This window comes from Battus philenor, unplaced genomic scaffold, assembly GCF_028537555.1.
Source record: "Battus philenor isolate CCGP_79_NKW_IND1 unplaced genomic scaffold, ilBatPhil1.0.hap1 SCAF_6, whole genome shotgun sequence".
Taxonomy (NCBI): domain Eukaryota; kingdom Metazoa; phylum Arthropoda; class Insecta; order Lepidoptera; family Papilionidae; genus Battus; species Battus philenor.
In genome coordinates, this window is record NW_027181726.1 from 7,932,643 (window position 1) to 7,951,652 (window position 19,010).

Below are 19,010 nucleotides of genomic sequence, written 5' to 3' on the forward strand. Positions count from 1 at the left end.
TTATATATACTAGACAACTAGCGATAAATAGTGCTCTTTGACTCGCTTTTTAAATACAGGTAATGATGGACAATCACGTACTTCGTAGGGGAGAGCGTTCCATAATCTTGCAGCATGGACAGTGAAGGAATAGGAAAAGAAATCAGAGTGATGGGTGGGGATGGCCAGTGACGTCCTTACGTTCGTACGACAAGGTTTGTCCTGGGCCCGGGAGAAGTGGAAGAGGTTACGGAGATAAGAAGGAGCAGAGGGATTGTATAGGATGTTATAGAGAGTAGAAAGAACATGAGCGTTCCTGCGGTGACGAATTGGAAGCCACTTGAGTTGCGATCGGAACTGGGAAATATGATCGTACTTACGTAAACCGAAAATAAATCTAATACATACATTTTGGAGACGCTCTAGTTTGTTTAGAAGCTTCTCAGTGGCATCCAGGTAGCACGCGTCAGCGTAGTCAAGAATGGGGAAAAGGAGAGTCTGTACGAGGGAGATCTTGGTTTTCAGAGGTAAAAAGTTCTGGAGGCATTTGAGCGAGTGAAGTGAAAAATGTAATTTTTTGCTGACCTCATTGACGTGCGGGAGCCAAGACAAATTGGAATCGATGATTACCCCTAGATTCTTTGCAGATTTGCTAAAAGGTATAATAACGCCATCGTAAAGCAATGGACGGATAGCAGTGACAGCGCCAAGACGCTTATACATATATGCGCTCCCAATAAGCAAAGCCTGTGACTTTTTCGGGTTTACTACTAGTCCGAATGACTTAGCCCAAGTAGAGATCCGCTCCAGATCGGCATTGATAAGAGCAATAGCATCATCAAGATCAGAGATTTTGAAATGAAATCATGTGATATTATCAGATTTTCACATTAATGGTGTTGCAATGTAATGTAGTGTAACTTAAAACTGCGTCGTTTCGTGATTCTTTAGTTTAAAAAAGACTACCTCTTTATTCAATTTTCTTTTGGAATGCCTGTATAGCCAAGGCTCACGTAAAATAGTGTTTATGTTGGTATTGCATAATCTGACGTCTTATACACCCATAAGATCTGTAGTAAGAAACAATACATATGAAGATAATCTTTATAAATTTACTATATTCTAAAATTCGAATTAAAAATAGTTTACTAGAACAATATCCTTAATTTTATATTAAAATTTGGGTAGTAAGTGTTACCAAATATTTGTTAGTGATATTTCACTAACAAACTTTAAAATAAAGATAACTTTTATTCTTTAGAAAGCCGCCCCAAATTACTAACTTACCATGTTACTCAGTCCGAAGAACATTTATTCTGATAGTAGTACTCATGTTTCCGGGCCTAAGCGATTAATCAGCAATATTATTTATATTAAAAAATATGCTTTAAAAGTTGATAATTTGCCTGCCCACAACTCCGGATTTTGTTGATACATTCGTCGTCTTGTTTTTTACCAGTGTATTACGTTTTCGACTCCTGGGTTGGTAACTTCATATTGAAGGCTTCATATATCCGGTTTATTAAAGTTTCGTTGGTTTAATTCATATTAATAATGAAAACAAAAATTGGTAAAGGTAAAATAAACGTTAAGTGGAATATTTTTATGGATAACTTGTTGGTTAACGGTGTTTGCGAAACCTTGGTATTTACTAAAAGATAGCCGTGGTGAAATCAATGAACTCATTGTGTTAGCAATCATGATTTAATTTTACAGGGGGTAACATTTTGATGGTAGAAAATGAAATATATGTAAAATTCATTTTGCAAAACTATTTTTTTAAATGATTGAGAAAACAATGCTATCTGTGATATTTTAATAATTTTTTTTTATATATTTTTGAAAAATAAAATCAAAATCTAATAAAACTGCCATTCAATTTTTAAAAAATCATCGCAACAAACGGATAATCCTTCACTTCAGTACAGCATTTTCATTTCAAAATAATTTACCTGATTTAAAAACAAGCGTTTAGATTTTTTATTAAGTTATATAAAAACTAAATATGTGAATAACAAAAGATATTATTAACTTGGTTTTTAACTATTTTATTCCATGTAATGTCTTTCCTTGGTAGAAGTTTATTAAGAGCATGAAATAAATCTTCGACATTAACTCGAAAAAACGTAAAACGAAAAATACCAAGATAATTAACACAAATAATGAAAAATGGCTGAATAAATCAATAGCATATAACTTCTGCTTATACTTTGATGTCACCAATTTAATACAACACCTGCAATATAATAAACATGAAGAGATTGTGTTCTTCCCTTAACAACAGGTCTTCCTTTGTAATAAAATAAAAGAGGTAATTGGTAAGCCCTACTAGAGAGTATTCAGTTATTTACAGTATAGAGACCAGATACTAATTGGTAATGAAACTCCAAAGCCCTGAGAAATAACAACACTTAGACTTTCACAATTGCTTAAAAAGATGAGTGGTTTGCATTGTTTTTATGAAAAGTCAATCAGTGTTTTTTGTTTTACCAAAGGATATATGTAAAAACAATTAATTGCTTTTGATTTTTTTTTTTACTTAAGTTTATGAAATGGCAATTGGATAGTATTAAAAATAATTTCATTTTTGTGCCTAAATATAAACCAATAGGCCTTTTTTATTAATACTGGAGTATTTTTTGCTTCATATATAAATAATAACAGATATTAATTAATAAAACAAATTTTCGAAGAGATTTTATTCTAAACAGAATTACATAGTTGACTACAGGTTTATTATACTGAAGATTAAAATACAGTGCTTGATGCCTTTCATATCTTACTCGGTGTAACATATTTATTCATATGTAAGCATTCTATTGCTACAACTCTAGAATTACTTGACATACCAGCATAATACATCAAATGGTGATTAATACATGGTTAATATACTCTACATAAGTGTTCTAGATATTAAATACAAAAACATTTAGTACAATAAATGAACTGTTGAATTACAAATGCTTATCTAAATACAGTTTTCTACACACAAAGCGTAAATCTAAATCTTGTAGCTGTGGAACTGTATTTTCTTTTGCCTCATAAAAGTGACAATACTTGAAACATTTGGATTTAGCATCACAAACACATATTTTTGTTAAAGGTTTAAGAGTCAGTTTTTCTTTAACATTAACATGGCTGAATTGGTCAGCAATAGTATTGTAGTTGTCAATATTACAAGTTAGCATCAAATTAGAACTGGGATATATTAAAAAAGCAAACAATGTTAAAGCAACTAAACATTGTATAGGAATAGCCGTAGACCAATATTTATCTGGATAATAGTGAATATTAAATAAATGTAAGTAATAATTCGGAACAACCGCCCAAACCAAATACACTATTAATGTAGTTTTGCTAAATAAATATAAAAAAAATCCATACAATGATCTTGCTGGGGTTGGTGCTGGTGTATGTTCAGTCATTGCAATGAATATTTTAGCCGAATCCAAATTCGCTCAATGTTTTGATAATCAATAAGAGATTCTTGAATGTTGCATTAACAGCAACTCTTAGCTTTTTCGTATCAGTTCCTTCAAAGTTTCTGAAAAAAAAAACATATTTGTTAATATTGATTAACGAGTTTAAATTAGAAATTAGAACAGAATGCATAGAAAATTGCAGACATGACAAGCTCCGTTTTATCAATTTTGACATCTCTTTTAATGTTAGTTCCAATCAATTCTTTATCCACTTTCAATATCTCATAAGCTATAATTGCTTCTTTTGGCGATGAAAATGGAATGCTCAGGCTTCTGCAACAATATGTTAAAGAATTACAAACATTAATTAAATATCAACTACTTCATAATCTAGCAAATTAATAATATATATAAAAGTAAAAATTTCATAAATGTTTTAAACATATCGAAGTGTAATTAAAAATCTGAAAGAAGCAAATGGATGCGCACATCAAAAATCGATATGACGTATACATTTAGAACAGTATAATTGAATAATTTGTCCTACATATTTTTTAAAGTTTCCTCCGACATGATTAGACAAGACGATTGAAATTATGCAGTTAAAACATACAGTGATGCAATAAATTATTATAACTGTTATTTGTGACCCACAAGATGAATCGCTGAATCTAATGTTTGAAGCAAATCAATAATATGCGTAGATGTTGCCAGAAAACTTTTTTTTTAAAAATAGAGATAGGACAACAAAAATGTTCATGTTCACTCGCAATAAAATAGAACACAGATTTAAACGTGACACTAGAAGCATCGAAATATGAAATTCTTTTTTTATTTTTTCATAATATACTTTGTATAAAATTTATATATATAAAACAAGTTATAAATTATAACTTAAGAAAAGTTGATTTGTCTGGTTATAGACGCGCAGCTTAGTTTAGAGAAATATGTAATTTCATGCCAAGTTACGATTGATGTCGATTTATTTCCAGTTCAGTCTTTAAAACACAATCTTGAAATTTTTTAATTATTGTCAGTACGGTACATAGACTTTTCCGGTTTCCAGTTTGATCTAGAGTAGAAATATACTTAATTGTAAACATTGCTCATAATTTACGGATACATACTTGTATCGCCTTTTGTTAAAGCTTTTGTAGCGTTCATTTAAGAACTTCACTTCGTATTGGTGGGTACTATAAACACAATACTTTATTTAAAATAAGTTGCAAGAAGTTCGCGCAAGGTTTTAATCGGAAGCCACCAGTAGTGCTACAGTCGTCTTTATCTTAGGCTAATTTGTGTAATAATACATGCACGAGTGGTAGTTCCCAAGCACCCTTTAAACGCTTATACAATCAATGTATAATGATAACAACTAATCAATATTATGCAGTAGCATTAAAAATTTATTTTGCACCGTTTTACCTTCATCGCTCTTTAACTCATAATAATCTTAGTTTTCTCACTTTGCCTTATCATAATGGTAAGCTACTATAAGGTGCTTAACCCCTTAAAATTGGATTTTCCCAAAAAAAAGTTAGTAAATTAATCTAAAATCTTCACACTCAAATATAATCTTTTCTCAAGTGTGCAAATTATTATCTGATCCATCCCCATTCTGACTGTTGTTATCCATTCAAACTTAGTTTATCCGGATCTCTTAATCTTCAAATGTTTAAAAGCTACTGCTATTATTTCGAATAAAGGTATATTTTTTAGATATCGTTCAAAGGTATTACCAAGTAATTGCCGGCCGACTGGAACTACTGTACCGCATTGTATTACTACCATGCGTTACAGCGGTTCTGGTCAAACAGTTTACCGCTATTTATTTATGATTTCTATACGAACGGGTTAAAGTCACTTATATTCAGTTATACTCACATGGCGCCTTCAAAAAGCCCAAAACGAAATAAATAAGTTTTCCATAGGGACAACAATAAACTCAACCGAAGTCTTAAGCGGAACCTTAATGAATACATGAACGTCTTGACTCGCCACACTGCACCGACGCTGTTGGCCGATGCTAACATGTTTCAAATGAGTCAATCGCGCCAGCTAATAAGGTATTAATAGAGTAAGAGGTATGAAAAAGCTTTGCTTTAGGTAACGCCGTAGAAGCTGTAAAGTCAGCAACGAATATCAGCGAAAATTACTAACTTAAAGGGGTGAATGTATAAAATAAATTCATTATTTACTATCTTTCCCTGCAAACTTCGTATTGTCAAGTTTATGGCCTGTTGCTATTGAATAGAAAAAAAATGATACATTTCATAGTGATCACTTTATATGAGGATTATTGGCAATTGCCTTTAAATATTTTGCTGACAAATAGTCAAATTCACTCATCTGCTTTAACAACTGTAACAAATTAATTTAAATTACTTTTCTCTTTCATACTCAATTTTCTGCGGTGTTTGTTTCCTTGAACAGATGAATGACACAAAATTATCGAAGTAATACCGCTCGCGATACTATCAGTTATTTCACAAAATTGTTATTGCCAATTTTTTAGGGTGTATACAAGTAACTCTCAAATTAATGAACGGCCTATATAGCTCTAGTGTTCAAAGAAGCTTGAATTGTAAGTCTGTAATCTACAGTATGTGTCAATTATACTCGTAGCATCCATTTAATATAGAAACAATGAATTTTTTGGCCACGTCTCAAAGCTAACAGTTTAATTTTAAGCTTAATAGCTTAAATAATATCTCAAAAGAAAAGCAATATACTTCTGTAAAAGATTTTATTAATATTTGAAACACAATTTACTATATACAAATTATTTTGTAAAAATATTTATTCTCGTCTTATTATTTAATGATTTATTTATTGTTATAGGCGACACTTAAAACGATATAGAAAATTCATCAAATAAAAGAAAATTATTATGAATAAATTCTTGGCAATTTGTTACCATTTAAATAAAAATAAGTACATGTAACATCGTTTTTAGGCATTTGAATATCAATTAACACAGAATTATAATTCACTATACACAATATATATATATTGATTAAAAACCAAACTTCTAATTCATAACGACAACATAAGCAGTGGCATATTCTATATTGTAAAATTATGGCATAAATTGCAACAATACGGTTACGAATTTTTTTTGAATACTCTACTATTTTCTGAATATTTCATAAAACAAAACAAATGTGAATTGATAATTTTATGATTGACGAAACTTTTCGTTAATAATTACTAAAACATAGGCCATATGAAATAGTATAATATTAAACAAGCAAAACAGTGTCTATATTATTTCGTTTTATAGCAAATAACAGTTTGTATATATTTAGGTATATAATGTCTAAATAGTGTGTATATCTAAGTCATAGACATTGCTGTCCTCAGCAATAAGATTATTAAGAACAATGTCACAAGTTGTAAATTTTATTGCTTGATGTTTATAAAGTATGGAATACACAAACTAGTATAAAAAACCAAACAATATCTATAAGACCTTAACATTTCCATATAAAACTTCATATGCGACCAACTTTGAAAAGAGAAATAGAAAGCAGCATTTATAGTCAGTCGGCCCATGATACTTTCTTTTTAACTCATAGGTAGACTAAATAGTGTAGTTTATAAGTAGCATTGAATTAATCTGCAATAATTAATTCATAACAAACAGATCTGTATGTAAAATTTTCATGGATATTTAATACAATTTATACTTAACACTCGATTTATCATACTAGTAAAATAAACTGCTTTGTTTGAATTTGTATTTAGCTTAATTTTTTAAAATTATGTTAGACTTTTGGAACTAATTAATACATAAAATATATTTGACGCCTGTATTTTATCTAATAGGATTCTATATTAAGAATGAAAAAGTTTCGTTACACTTTATCATAATGTGATGAGTCATTAAAGAAGCAGCAGCATATCAAAATAAATTCACAGGTGGTATCCAATACGATTTTAGAGAACAATAAGATTTTAACCATTTTCAGAAATTGTACTTTGCAACTTTTACCACACTGAAGTGTGACAGTAAACCCAGTGTTAAGTAACTAAGTAAAAAAATACTATTCTCTGGCAAGATTCTCCATTTAATTATGATAGACATTGTGTCTATTCTGTGTATTATTATGGCCAAATAGAATTAAAAAAAATTAATGACTACTCATAAACTGCACTTCACATACACAATTCATAGTTTAGCGTCGGGGACCCCAAGCAGCAGGGGCTTGTTGTGCTGGAGCAGAGACAGGGGCTGGAGCTCCCGGCATTGTTGGAAACTCGTGAGTAGAAGCCGTGTCCGGTGCCCGTTGTTCCCAAGGCCCACCTTTGACAACAAACCCAGTTGATCCCGCAGGGCCACTATTTGGAGTAGAAGTATCATTATTAAGCACATCACCAAAGTCACCCAGTGATGGAGCGGCCGGACGCTGGTACCGATCGACGACATCTTGTAACTGTTAAATAAGATCAAGTGAAACAATGGTATTTTCAAAACGTTATAGATATTTTCAAATATTTTTAATTCAATCAACAGGCAAACTTACATATTCTTCTGCCATATTTAATAAATGATCCTTAGCATCCAAGACATTATCTTCTTCCCCTGTGATGACAACAACACTGTCGTCGCCATTTTTAGGGAAGCGGATGTCAACCTTATGCTCATCCATGATACGTCTGATATTCTTGCCTCTAAGTCCAATAAGCCTTCTATGAACACGTGGATCAATGTCAACCTCATCACGGTATTGATTATCCTAGAAATATTATGTTTTTTAGTTTCATCAATTTCATTTATCATGTTTTTTCATTTATTTCTTTTGTAGTGAAAATACCAATCTATTCAAAGAATATGAGGCCTCATTAAATAATTGAGACATTTAAGCAATTTCAACTTTAAAATACATGTATTTGGTAGTCTGTAGTGCAATTATTTAATTTACGAATAACACTTACAAGTTGATGGACAATAGCCATGATAGCTTCCTTGGCTTGGTGTGCCTTATCTTCATAACCCTGAATAGTAATGATATCGTCATCTGGTTCTCCTCTTTTCGGCAGGTTAATTTGTACTCCATAATCTGTTCGAATCTTTGTAATGACTGAACCACCCTTTCCAATAACTAATGGATGATACTCTGGATCCACTTTGAACTTTAATTCAAAGGACCTGTTGGCAGAATGTAACATTTATTATGCTCCAAAGCTAATAAGGCTAGCCTATACTTTAAAACCTATTCTTGTTTTCAAAATGGACCTTTGTGAAATAAACCCTAGACACATATACTAGCAACTGTTGATAAAAAACAGGTAATAAAATTTTAGAATAACCTCAGGAGGCGGTCTTCTTTCTCTTTTTCCATTTCTCCTATCTTATCAGTAAGAGCTTGTTTTGCTCTTTCCACATTAGCTGGAGTTCCAGTCACCTAAAAAGTTTTTAAATGTGATTTTCAAATTATTACATCATTTTAGAATTATTGCTATTTATTTTACAATGCATTTGTAGGTTTGTATATATAATTATAACATTCGATGCTAACCTTGACCTCATCACTAGTGTCCTCAGCAGGAGGCATTAACAAGTGAACATCATATGTCTGCATCAACTCCCTTCTCTTTTGCCCAGCAAGAAGTCGATGCAATTCAAATGGAACCTCCACACTTATAGTAATTGGAACCTGTAGATAAAATCATTAATATTTTAATATTAAACATCTACCAACCAACACTGAAATCAAACTATAAATCTTGAGCATTACAATGCTGATAAACATACAAATAAAATAATTTCAATTAATTGCCTCTAACTAGTAATATTTATAAGTATTAATATATTTTTTAACAGTTACCTGATCCAAAAGGGCTTTCCTTGCTAGTTCACAGTTTTCAGGACGGCCAGTTATTCTTATTATATCATTAATACCAGGCTCGGCACTGTCATCATTCCTCACGACTACGTCGGCAACTTCAGTGGTATCACGTTCCGGGAATTTAATTTGAACGTCAAACTCTGCTGTTATATCCTTAACTTTGGCACCTCGAGCTCCCATCACTGTACGGTGGTGCTTTTGAGGTATCACGCATTCTATAGTAACCTGTTGAAATAACAACTAAAATGTAACCAAAATTTTTAAGTAAGTTTACAGTATACATTTGCATCCTCTTTAACTTAACACATTGTAGTCGGATCACATGTTAAGTCGTTATTGGTCGACTAGTACTAGAGAGCGGAGCACATTTAAATATATTTTTCATAGACTGGCGGTAGAATGCGGGTCGCTTGTAAATATGTATCTGTAAAATCTATGTTGAAAGTGAAATTTATGTCCACTTAACAATAAAGAATTCATTTTTAAGTAATACAAAAAAAACAAAATCAATTGAGTGTTTTCCAAATTATCGCAATTTACCAGATTTTCGCATTTCGCGAAAAATGCCCGCTCCACGCATGATCTCGCGGCGCGAAGCGCCCGCGTACAATGTGTTAAGTAAATTTGAAAACTGTCTAATATATGTATTTGAAAGTTTGGAAGGGCAATGTGTACTTAAAAAAGGAACCATTTCTATCATGTAACCACTAGCCAACATGGTTTTTTATAGCATATAGATCTATGCAAAAAGGTTTTTCACAACAAACCAACAGTAAAACTTTAGGTAAATGTGACAAGTCTAAAATCCAATCTCTAGTTATAAAATTTATTTTGGTATTCATTATATGGGATACCTTTGACTCCAAATCCTCGATTATCTCATTGATGCGTGCTTTTGCTGCTTCAATGCAGTCTTTAGGGCCTTTCAAAACAACTCGATCGCTATTAACGCCTTGTCTTGGAAACGAGATCAGCACGCCACCGCAGTCGTCAGCGATGCGACGCAAAACTTCACCTCGTCTGGCGACAAAATGTCTATGGTGACGAGGTGCAACTGCCATCTCGCCCTCCGAAACATTACTGATTTCAGCCACAGCAGCTTCCAACTGCTTACGAGCTGATTCAACTTTTTCTTCTCTTCCTGTATGTAACAGTTATGTGTAATAAATTTTTAATTATTTTATACTAAATGCTTGCTGGTTTTAAAGAACCATTTCCAAACCTAACATAATTTTAAAACCATTTATGGAATACACTTCTTTATTACATGTTAATAACTAAAGAATATCTCATAAAGACTACAAACATTTTTTTTAAATAAAAAAGATTACCATACTTTAGCCATAAACTGACTCATTTAGTTAGAAATCATTCAATTGTTTAAAAAAATAATAGCTAATAATCTCTTTATTATTATAAAAAAACAATCTTACCTATAATGAAAATAGCTTCTTTGTCCTCATCTTTTTCAGTAGGGAATACAATTCTTGCACCTGTCTGTTCTCTAATTTTCTTAATATTGGCACCATTTTTTCCAATAAGGAATTTGTGGTGTTCAGGCTTGGCTCTAACAGTTGCTGTGTGAGATGTTAGCTCGCGTTCAGAAGCATGTGCTAAAAGTTGTTGTTTTGCTTTCTCTACATCTTCTATTGGCCCCTTAATAACAACCTTATCACTGTCACTGTCTGCTGCTGGGAATTTAATCAAAACACCTCCACACTCTTCCATAATGGAATGAATTAGCTTCCCACCTGCTCCAATTAAGGAGTTGTAATATTTTGGCGCAATTGTTACCTCATCTACTACAATATTGGCTTTTTCATTGTGTATTTGCTGAATTTTTCGGACAGCCTCTTCCACATTATCACGTTTACCCCGCACAGTGATAACATCACTATCATCTCCTTCTGCTGGAAGATCAATCACAGTTTGGGTTTCATCTCGTATTTTTCTTAAATTTGCACCTCCTTTGCCAATGATGAATTTATGGAATTGTTTGAATATTGGAACTTCCTGCACATATGACGACTCTGCAATTTCTTTTATTACTTTATGTAGGTACTTTTCACATTTTTCAATATCTTCCTGTGGCCCCCTTAGTTTTATTGGGCTTCTCTTTTGTCCCTGGTCTGGTAATGAGATGAGTACACGATCAAATTTCTCACGAATTTCTTTGATTTTCTCTCCTCTCACACCGATCAGTGACTTTATGTATCTGTGGTCAACATACACTTCTTTCGTTCTTTCATTTTCTAATTTCATAACCATCTCTCTTAATTCTCTCTCGGCATCAGCAACACCCTTATGGCTGCCTTCAATCCGTATAACATTATTGCCTTCGTTTTCGATAATATTAATAACTACACCAGTCTCATCCTTCAGTCTATTAACTACAAAAAATATAATAGATTAAAAAGACGGAACTCGATTTAATTCATTATTTTTATGTAAAAATTTAACTTACTGTTAGTTCCGTTTTTACCAATGATGTGTTTGAAAAATTTGGGATCAACAGAAAGTTCAACATATGTGAGGGTAGCCAGCAAATTTTTAACAAAGTCATCTAGTTCAATTTGGGCTCTTTCTACTTCTTCTGGTGGTCCATCAATTTTTACTTTATCTTCTGAATGAGTTATGTCTACATGAACCTTCAAATGTAATATGTGAAAAAAAAAAATTAGTATGTTTCCATAAGGCCACGCGATAAAAATATATTCCTTGCTTTATTTTTATGTCACCTATAATGTTTTAGGTTAAACATTCAAAATTTTGGAACCGTTAAACTATTGTTATGATAATTATCAACTAATTACATAAATTTTTCAATTATCACCAACTCAAATAGACATTACCACAAATCTATTGATAACAATAATTCTAATATATGCTTGGCACATTTTTCTACTATTTAAAATTATCAATTAAAACTATTTTATTATGGTAATAAATACCTTAGATAAATCTTGTGTGATCTTCTTTATGTTCGATCCATTTTTTCCAATAATATATTTATGAATCCATGTGGGAGCATCAACAGTAGCAGTTTTAACTGAGTTCGCTTTATCGCAAACCATTGAGAGGGCTTTAAAAATAACATAAATTGGATCAATACCAGTCAAGATATACACATAAACATTTAATTTATTTTTATAATAACTTACCTATTCCTATTTTGTTGTGAGGTCCATGCAAAGTTATGGTGCCAGTAAGAGAATCTGGTGGAGGCATTTCAACAGATACACCAGTTTCTCTTAAAATCTCCTGGATAGTTGTTCCTCTAGCTCCAATTACATACTTATGCTGAGATTTTGGAACTTCCACTCTCACAGTCGAACACTTGTTTACCTTGAACAGAAAATAAATTGTGTTAATTAAAATTGTGTAAGTTTCTTGTAATAAAACTTTGATTAATCATCCTACCATTTCTTGGTATATTTGTTCTATTTGGGCCTTTGCTGCAAGAACTCCATTCTTTTCTCCTGCAATAACAATTTCATCACTCTGTGTAGAAGCTGGTGGAATATGAATGCGAGCTCCAGTCTCGGCACTTAAAGCCTGCGCACGTTCTCCACAGGGACCTTGGATGAATGGATGGTAAGTTTTCGGTATGGTTATACGTTCCAATGCTTTACGTGACTGGAATAAAGTACATAAATTTAAATGATTAAGGCCTACCAAAACTGTATGTACAAAGAACTCGGAAATTAAGGAAATATTAATACAAGTTTAGTAAATTTAACTACAAAAATATATATATATGTATATATTTTTGAAGTTTGATAATTAAATGCATTATCCAATTTATACCTGTTCTTCAGAACAAACTCGAATCTCATGTTCTGCCTTTTCAATTCCTTCCTTGGTACCAGTAATTGTAATAATTTCACTGTTATCAGAAATACTGGGCACACTAATCTTAGTAGCTGTTACTTTCTCCAGTTCTCGTAGTTTTTGGCCTTGCTTACCAAGAATCCAGCGATAGTGTTCTTTGGGGATAGAAATTTGTTTGCTTGCCTGTAAAGAGAGGTAAGAATGAGAGGTACATTAAATGTTTAAATATTAAACTGAAATTTGAAATAATTCGATTATTTTACCTGTTGTTGGAAATGAGTCAAAATTTTCCGTTTCGCATCTAGTACTGCGCTATGTTTTCCTGTTACAAGAAATGTAAGGCTTCCATCTTTACTTGTAGATATTTCAATATGCGCTCCAGTTTCTTTAGTAATAGCTTGACAAGTTCTCAAAGATTCACCTTCTCCAAAAGTGTTAGCATTATCCAGTTTTCTTTCCTCATATGGTACGTGAAACACCTAAAATATGAATTTTATTAAAAGGCATTGGCATAATTCTGTTACTTGAGAAACATAAATTTTGATTAAACACGGTATTTCAAGAATTTGTATGTATTGAGTATTTGTGCAAAATTACAAACACATTCTATACAAACTGTACAAAATTACAAACACATACTAAAAGTAAGTTAGTGGAAATGGATTTATTTTACTATATATAGACCCCCGAGGGACTAATCTTGACATAAAGCGTTATTATCTTTTATTCAGCAGACGGAATACCAGAACACACACACTTATATATATATATATATATATATGTATATATATATAAATATATATATATATGTACCCTAACTTATCTTAAATGGTTAATCATATCGGGCTGAAAATACGTTCAAAATATCGGGTATTTGATTTGGCACATCAGGCAGAAGAGTAAAACTTATGGCAAAAGGTCGGCCAAGTTGTCGGTTTTTTATAACGTTGTTTTTTTCTTGCAATGCTTCAACTATTTAGCAAAGTTATGTACAGTATAAGTTCCTTTTTCGCGTTGCCTATTTCTATTATTCGCATTTTTGCTACTCGCGGATTAAAAAATGCGAGCCAATTCTTATATTCGCGGCTAAAAATTTCTTTATTCGCGAATCTGATAAGTACATACATAATAATAAAAGGATTCCAATAGGTATACAAACCGATATCCTTTGTAAATGCCGTCAAATGGACTAGTAAAAAAAAATAGATCCCATTACAAATTTGCCGACAAATTAAAGTATTACTTAAATTACGATTGAATTGAAGATGAAGATTTGACTGAAACAGACTTGCTACTTCTAAATAACATTTCACAGCCCATTGAATAAAAGACTTCAACAAGCACTGGAATTTGGAACATTTAATTTGAAAAATCTTAGTGAAGAACAAAATTCTTAAAACCATTGTTTAGGCCATAGGCTAATTAATCAAAATGTTCAAAAACTACAATTAAATTATTTGTGTTTGTTTTTTTTTATTTTGTCACATATGAACATATCCCCTATAATAATCCCCTATAAATGGAACCGTGGCGATCTTTAGGGAGACCTATGCTTTGCAGTGGGTGACCATCGGCTGTAAAGAAGATGTCGCCATCAAGGACAGATAATTATATCATTTGTCTTTTTTATTCATTATACGTAAATTATTGTGAAACGCGCCACAATGTTCTCTTATATTGGATTCTCTGATACTGGAGCTTTGTATTGTGGCCATAACGGGTGCAGAGGCGTTAATACATCACAACGCCCCCTGTGTTAGATTTATTTTAATTACAAAGAGGGCGGCAGTCCACTAAAGCATCACATGATTCTTAGTGGATATAAAAAATCATTGGTTTGAAAAGTTGCTAGAGAAGATTTTAAATTGACAGATGTTTGCAAAACATTATAGTATTCAAGACTGCAATACAATTTAACAATAACAAATAGCTCTTATGGGCAAAATATAAAAATAATTACCTGAGTATGTAATGAAGATCCGACTCTCAACTTGTTAGTGGCTTGTTGAATATTCCGTTGTATAGGAGGCTGGGAATGAGGCAGAGCCGGGAACAGATCATCATATGCATAGGAGCCACTATTCTCGTAGCCCATATTATTCAATTCCTCATTATGAACAGGTATATCAGTATGAACGGGTATCATGTCGCCAACCATCATGGGTTGCTGATGCATCATTTTTGTCTCCTTCAGCAGTCCTTGTCCGCGCCAAGTCGTTACAGTACTAAAAAAAACATATTTAATATGTATGTGTTGGCATTATACCGATAGATATTTGGAAGGATAATTGTTGGTTTACAGACAGAAGACCAACATAGCCGACATATTTTCTATCATTAACGCAAACTACGAAGTTCTGTACTTATTGGGTAATGTTTAATTATTATATTCAAAATAAAACTAATGTATATCAATGTTTAAAGGACAATTCAACTTCCGATATTATTTAGACCGGTCAGCATAATATATCTATCAAATTCACGATACGGAAAGGATTTGTTTCGACGACAAGACGTGCGATTTTTCTTAATGATTACTTATTTGACTTGGTAATAAAATTTACACATAGAACCATATCATGATCTTTTATTTCAACCACTACTCCGAGTATTAATTACTTGTCCCTTGACTTAAATATAAAATACATTGTAGTCTCATAGGTTCTATTACGTCATTAATTAGAAAGTGAGCGAGTTGCTTGAAGTTAAATTGCAGTGGCCTAATTTTAGCGCGAAAAAATAGAAGCCTACATTTCTGTAGTAATTGTGGATAATAAATTTTCCCTAAATCTTTCATTTAATAGGTGACGTCGGTGATTAACGATATAACAGTATATTAGATTTTTTGGCATATTTTTCTGCAGAACTGAATAGTATTAAGTTTTTCTTAATATACATTATTTCACACAAGTTGATATGTAAGATGATGATAAACCAGCAGTTCCTTGCATTACCGCGGCAGTGAAAAGTAATTCCATGAAAACCAAGACATTTTTAATAAGAAATTTATACGATCGCGTCAACATTTTATATTAAAATTTATATAGTACTCATTATTAATGTAATTCATTGGTCCTATCATTGTTCCCGAGTAAATAGTAAAAATTTCAATTAAGTATCAAATTTCCAATTTATATGATCTCTAGTTAGCACTTAAAAATATAAAGGACTAAGAAAGGGACTAATATATAGCTACTTGTTACACCGACCGGTGCCAAACACCGTCAGTATTGGCACTGGTCAGTGTAACGTCTCCCGAGGATGCCCCGTGAAGGGGTGAAACACGTGTAGTGAATTAACGGTGGTAGTTGTATTTCGCATTGTTTGCCGCACGCGCATTTATCAGCGGGCTGGCGGGCGGTACACTTCATTGCACGAATACTGCTGCATAGCGGAAGCAGCTATATATTAGTCCTTTTCTTAGGATGGACTTCCGCAAGGTAACGCCTGAATCTGAATGAATTAGAAATACAAAGGACGTTTACTTCAAATGGACAGTCAATAAATTCAGAAATTAAACTTCAACTATTGAAAGACGAGACGAAATTTATGTATATACACATAGAATTGAGGTTTTTAATAGAATTGATTAATTCATAATTTTTACAACAGCCAAGAACTTTTTAGGTTTGAATATTGGTGAAGCAAAATTATCAGAAACCAAGTCGAATGTAACATAAACAAATATATTTGTTACCTATTGTCTTATGCATTTCTTCTATAAAAATAACGACATTTAAGTTAAAATAATGAAAATGGTCTTATAAATGTATTGTTAATGGATCAATCTTTACTAATATTTATAAAACAATTTCTACCTATGATAGGTGAGATATAGTTAATAAATTTATTAAGTGAATGATAAGATAGAAGGCATTTTGTTACCTTACATTCAATGACTAATTATGAGCATCATCTCTAATAAAAAAATAATATAAAGCAAAATCTTTGATAACAATGGCCTATGCTGTTTTTAACATTTCACATAACGCCTGCGCCACAAATTTCTAGGCTCAATTGGCTTAAATCACCAAGTTTACTTTTATTAATTTATGAATATATAATTTTATAAAAACTTTTCTAGGCGTCCATTTGAATCTAATTAATATGACAGTATTAAAAATTTATTGTGATAGTTTTAGGTACAGGATTCCTTCAACAATTTTATTTTTCTAATAAATATCACTGTAACATGTAGAGATAAAAAAATACATATTTTTAGACTAGTTATGAAAATTGATAAACAAGAACAAATATTGTTTTTTTTTTTATAATTGTAGACGCATTTACTAGGAAAGCATGTATGATTCAAGTATTAATAAAGCTCGAATAATGTAGAGAGGGCTTATTAAAGTTTAATAAAAGATTAAAGTGGTTTAATAAATTATATTTTTTTATAAAAATAAAGCCTATGTATCTGATAGTATATTTATTAATGCTTTTAAATACTAGCCCTTAGGTTTCTATAATCTTTTAGAAAAATTAATCAGAATCATAACAACTAACTATGCTGCATACAACAAAACTGTTTTAAGTTTGTTATTCATATTATTCAGCGCTATTTTTCAACAAAAATGATTAATGTAAGTTAAATAGATTTAATGTGATGATTATGATATCATAAAAAATGACTATCAAGTGATAGTAGTGAGGAGATATAATAATAGTATTTTGTGCAAATTTTTCCCAAAAACTTTAAAAACCCATTTTACTTTTTAAATATATAACTTTCGTGCTGTAATAAAACTTTAACAAGTAACCATAGTTTTACCGCAAATCGAACGATAGGCATCAAACTTTTTTAATTCGATTTCCAAGTTTCCTACACTAGCAAATAAAAATAATAGAAAATAAAATTATATTGCATATAACAATATTTAAAATTACTTAAATTATTTACCTTAAGTACACGCGAGTTGCACGCATTCGTAGTCAATTATACGATAAATCGGAAATAAAAAAATATTTCAACTTTTATTGATATTAACATCTTGAATAAGTTGCTGAATAAATTGAAACAGCAAGATGTTTAGAAATAAATAAGGCTTTGAAACTTTTGGGTGATAGGTGATGTTCATAATTTTTGATAATACGTGTCACCTTATTCCAACACATTTGACGTGGAACTAGTGTTAATAAAATCTATCAATACTTACACCACGTACTGTAGCAAATCAACCTGGAAGTTTATCCCTTCGACGCCAGGATCGGATTTTTCCTGCTGAAGAGAAAAGGATAAAGCTCGATTAAAATAGCAAAGAAAACAAATAATTTTTTTTCGACCACACACGTACCCGACACTGCCGCGAGCAAAGAGAACATAAGTTACAGACAGACTCTAGTATAAGTTATCAAAAATGTCATAGATTAAAAAATCTTATTTAATTGAAAATAACAAATACTCATATATGGTAAAACTTTCAGTGCGAATAAAGAAAGAAATTTAGCATGTAGTAAAAATATTGAGATGTACGCATTTCATTTTATTATTTTCGAAGAAAATTGGAGATATGATGTTTTTAAAAATATTATAAAATCATCAAAAGACAAAATCATAAATACTCAAACCAAATTATTTATCTGCCATATGCTGATATTAACCCTTTGTGAAAATACTTTTTTCTAAAATTAGTGAGTGAGTGACCTAATATGCGTTAAGCATATGGACTGCCATAATTATTCCGTCTAGCTTTAGCAAGATACTTCTCGATACATTCTGGGCAGTTTAATTACGTAGCTCTATTAAAAAAGTTAAACAAAATTCCTTGAAACCCTCTACGATGCATCTGATCTTTGACTTTATTACCGATTGTTATTTAAAACTTGAGTAACAGCCAACAAAATGAAAACATTTTTTTTTTACTTTCTTTCAATTTAAATATTTCCTCGTTGTTTTATTTTTTTTTTTGTTTTATGGATATTTCAC

At 31.5% G+C, this 19,010-nt stretch overlaps 3 protein-coding genes across 5 annotated transcripts; all 3 read right to left on the reverse strand.

Annotated features, from left to right (window-relative positions):
* Nucleotides 1–2,669: 2,669 nt before the first annotated feature.
* On the reverse strand, nucleotides 2,670–3,404 carry PIG-P (phosphatidylinositol glycan anchor biosynthesis class P). The gene has a single exon (XM_068773782.1). The coding sequence runs from the start codon at nucleotides 3,402–3,404 to the stop codon at nucleotides 2,934–2,936; it is 471 nt and encodes a 156-aa protein (XP_068629883.1). The 3' UTR covers nucleotides 2,670–2,933.
* A 13-nt stretch (nucleotides 3,405–3,417) lies between these two features.
* On the reverse strand, nucleotides 3,418–4,102 carry Tcs6 (Threonyl-carbamoyl synthesis 6). Its single transcript, XM_068773783.1, has 3 exons — nucleotides 3,949–4,102; nucleotides 3,606–3,734; nucleotides 3,418–3,523 (listed from the first exon to the last, which is right to left on the reverse strand). The coding sequence occupies exons 1-3, from the start codon at nucleotides 3,972–3,974 to the stop codon at nucleotides 3,418–3,420; spliced, it is 261 nt and encodes an 86-aa protein (XP_068629884.1). The 5' UTR covers nucleotides 3,975–4,102.
* A 2,090-nt stretch (nucleotides 4,103–6,192) lies between these two features.
* On the reverse strand, nucleotides 6,193–18,415 carry Dp1 (satellite-binding protein 1 Dp1). Of its 3 annotated transcripts, none has more exons than XM_068774010.1 (17): nucleotides 18,379–18,415; nucleotides 18,241–18,305; nucleotides 15,045–15,309; nucleotides 13,348–13,563; nucleotides 13,061–13,267; nucleotides 12,674–12,889; nucleotides 12,415–12,598; nucleotides 12,205–12,335; nucleotides 11,718–11,901; nucleotides 10,687–11,643; nucleotides 10,108–10,394; nucleotides 9,233–9,478; nucleotides 8,924–9,061; nucleotides 8,715–8,809; nucleotides 8,340–8,553; nucleotides 7,928–8,140; nucleotides 6,193–7,742 (listed from the first exon to the last, which is right to left on the reverse strand). In XM_068774010.1, exons 3-17 carry the CDS (start codon nucleotides 15,261–15,263, stop codon nucleotides 7,560–7,562), a joined length of 3,690 nt encoding a protein of 1,229 aa, XP_068630111.1. In that variant the 5' UTR covers nucleotides 15,264–15,309; nucleotides 18,241–18,305; nucleotides 18,379–18,415; the 3' UTR covers nucleotides 6,193–7,559. The 3 variants fall into 3 exon arrangements, with proteins under 3 accessions (XP_068630111.1, XP_068630109.1, XP_068630110.1); XM_068774008.1 differs by having other exon boundaries at nucleotides 6,194–7,837; nucleotides 18,379–18,414; XM_068774009.1 differs by having other exon boundaries at nucleotides 6,194–7,837; nucleotides 18,241–18,302; nucleotides 18,379–18,398.
* Nucleotides 18,416–19,010: the final 595 nt, after the last annotated feature.

Bases quoted from the DNA above. Each gene is read 5' to 3' on its own strand.
- Tcs6 (XM_068773783.1), bottom strand. From the start codon at position 3,974: ATGTCGGAGGAAACTTTAAAAAATAT. The intron at 3,735-3,948 runs GTAGGACAAATT...ATATTGTTGCAG, and splicing joins GAGGAAACTTTAAAAAATAT to AAGCCTGAGCATTCCATTTT. The intron at 3,524-3,605 runs GTCTGCAATTTT...TTTTTTTTTCAG, and splicing joins GATAAAACGGAGCTTGTCAT to AAACTTTGAAGGAACTGATA.
- PIG-P (XM_068773782.1), bottom strand. From the start codon at position 3,404: ATGACTGAACATACACCAGCACCAACCCCAGCAAGATCATTGTATGGA.
- Dp1 (XM_068774008.1), bottom strand. From the start codon at position 15,263: ATGATGCATCAGCAACCCATGATGGTTGGCGACATGATACCCGTTCAT. The intron at 12,336-12,414 runs GTAAGTTATTAT...TTATTTTTAAAG, and splicing joins TCACAACAAAATAGGAATAG to CCCTCTCAATGGTTTGCGAT. The intron at 8,554-8,714 runs GTTATTCTAAAA...TTCTGCCAACAG, and splicing joins AAAGAAGACCGCCTCCTGAG to GTCCTTTGAATTAAAGTTCA.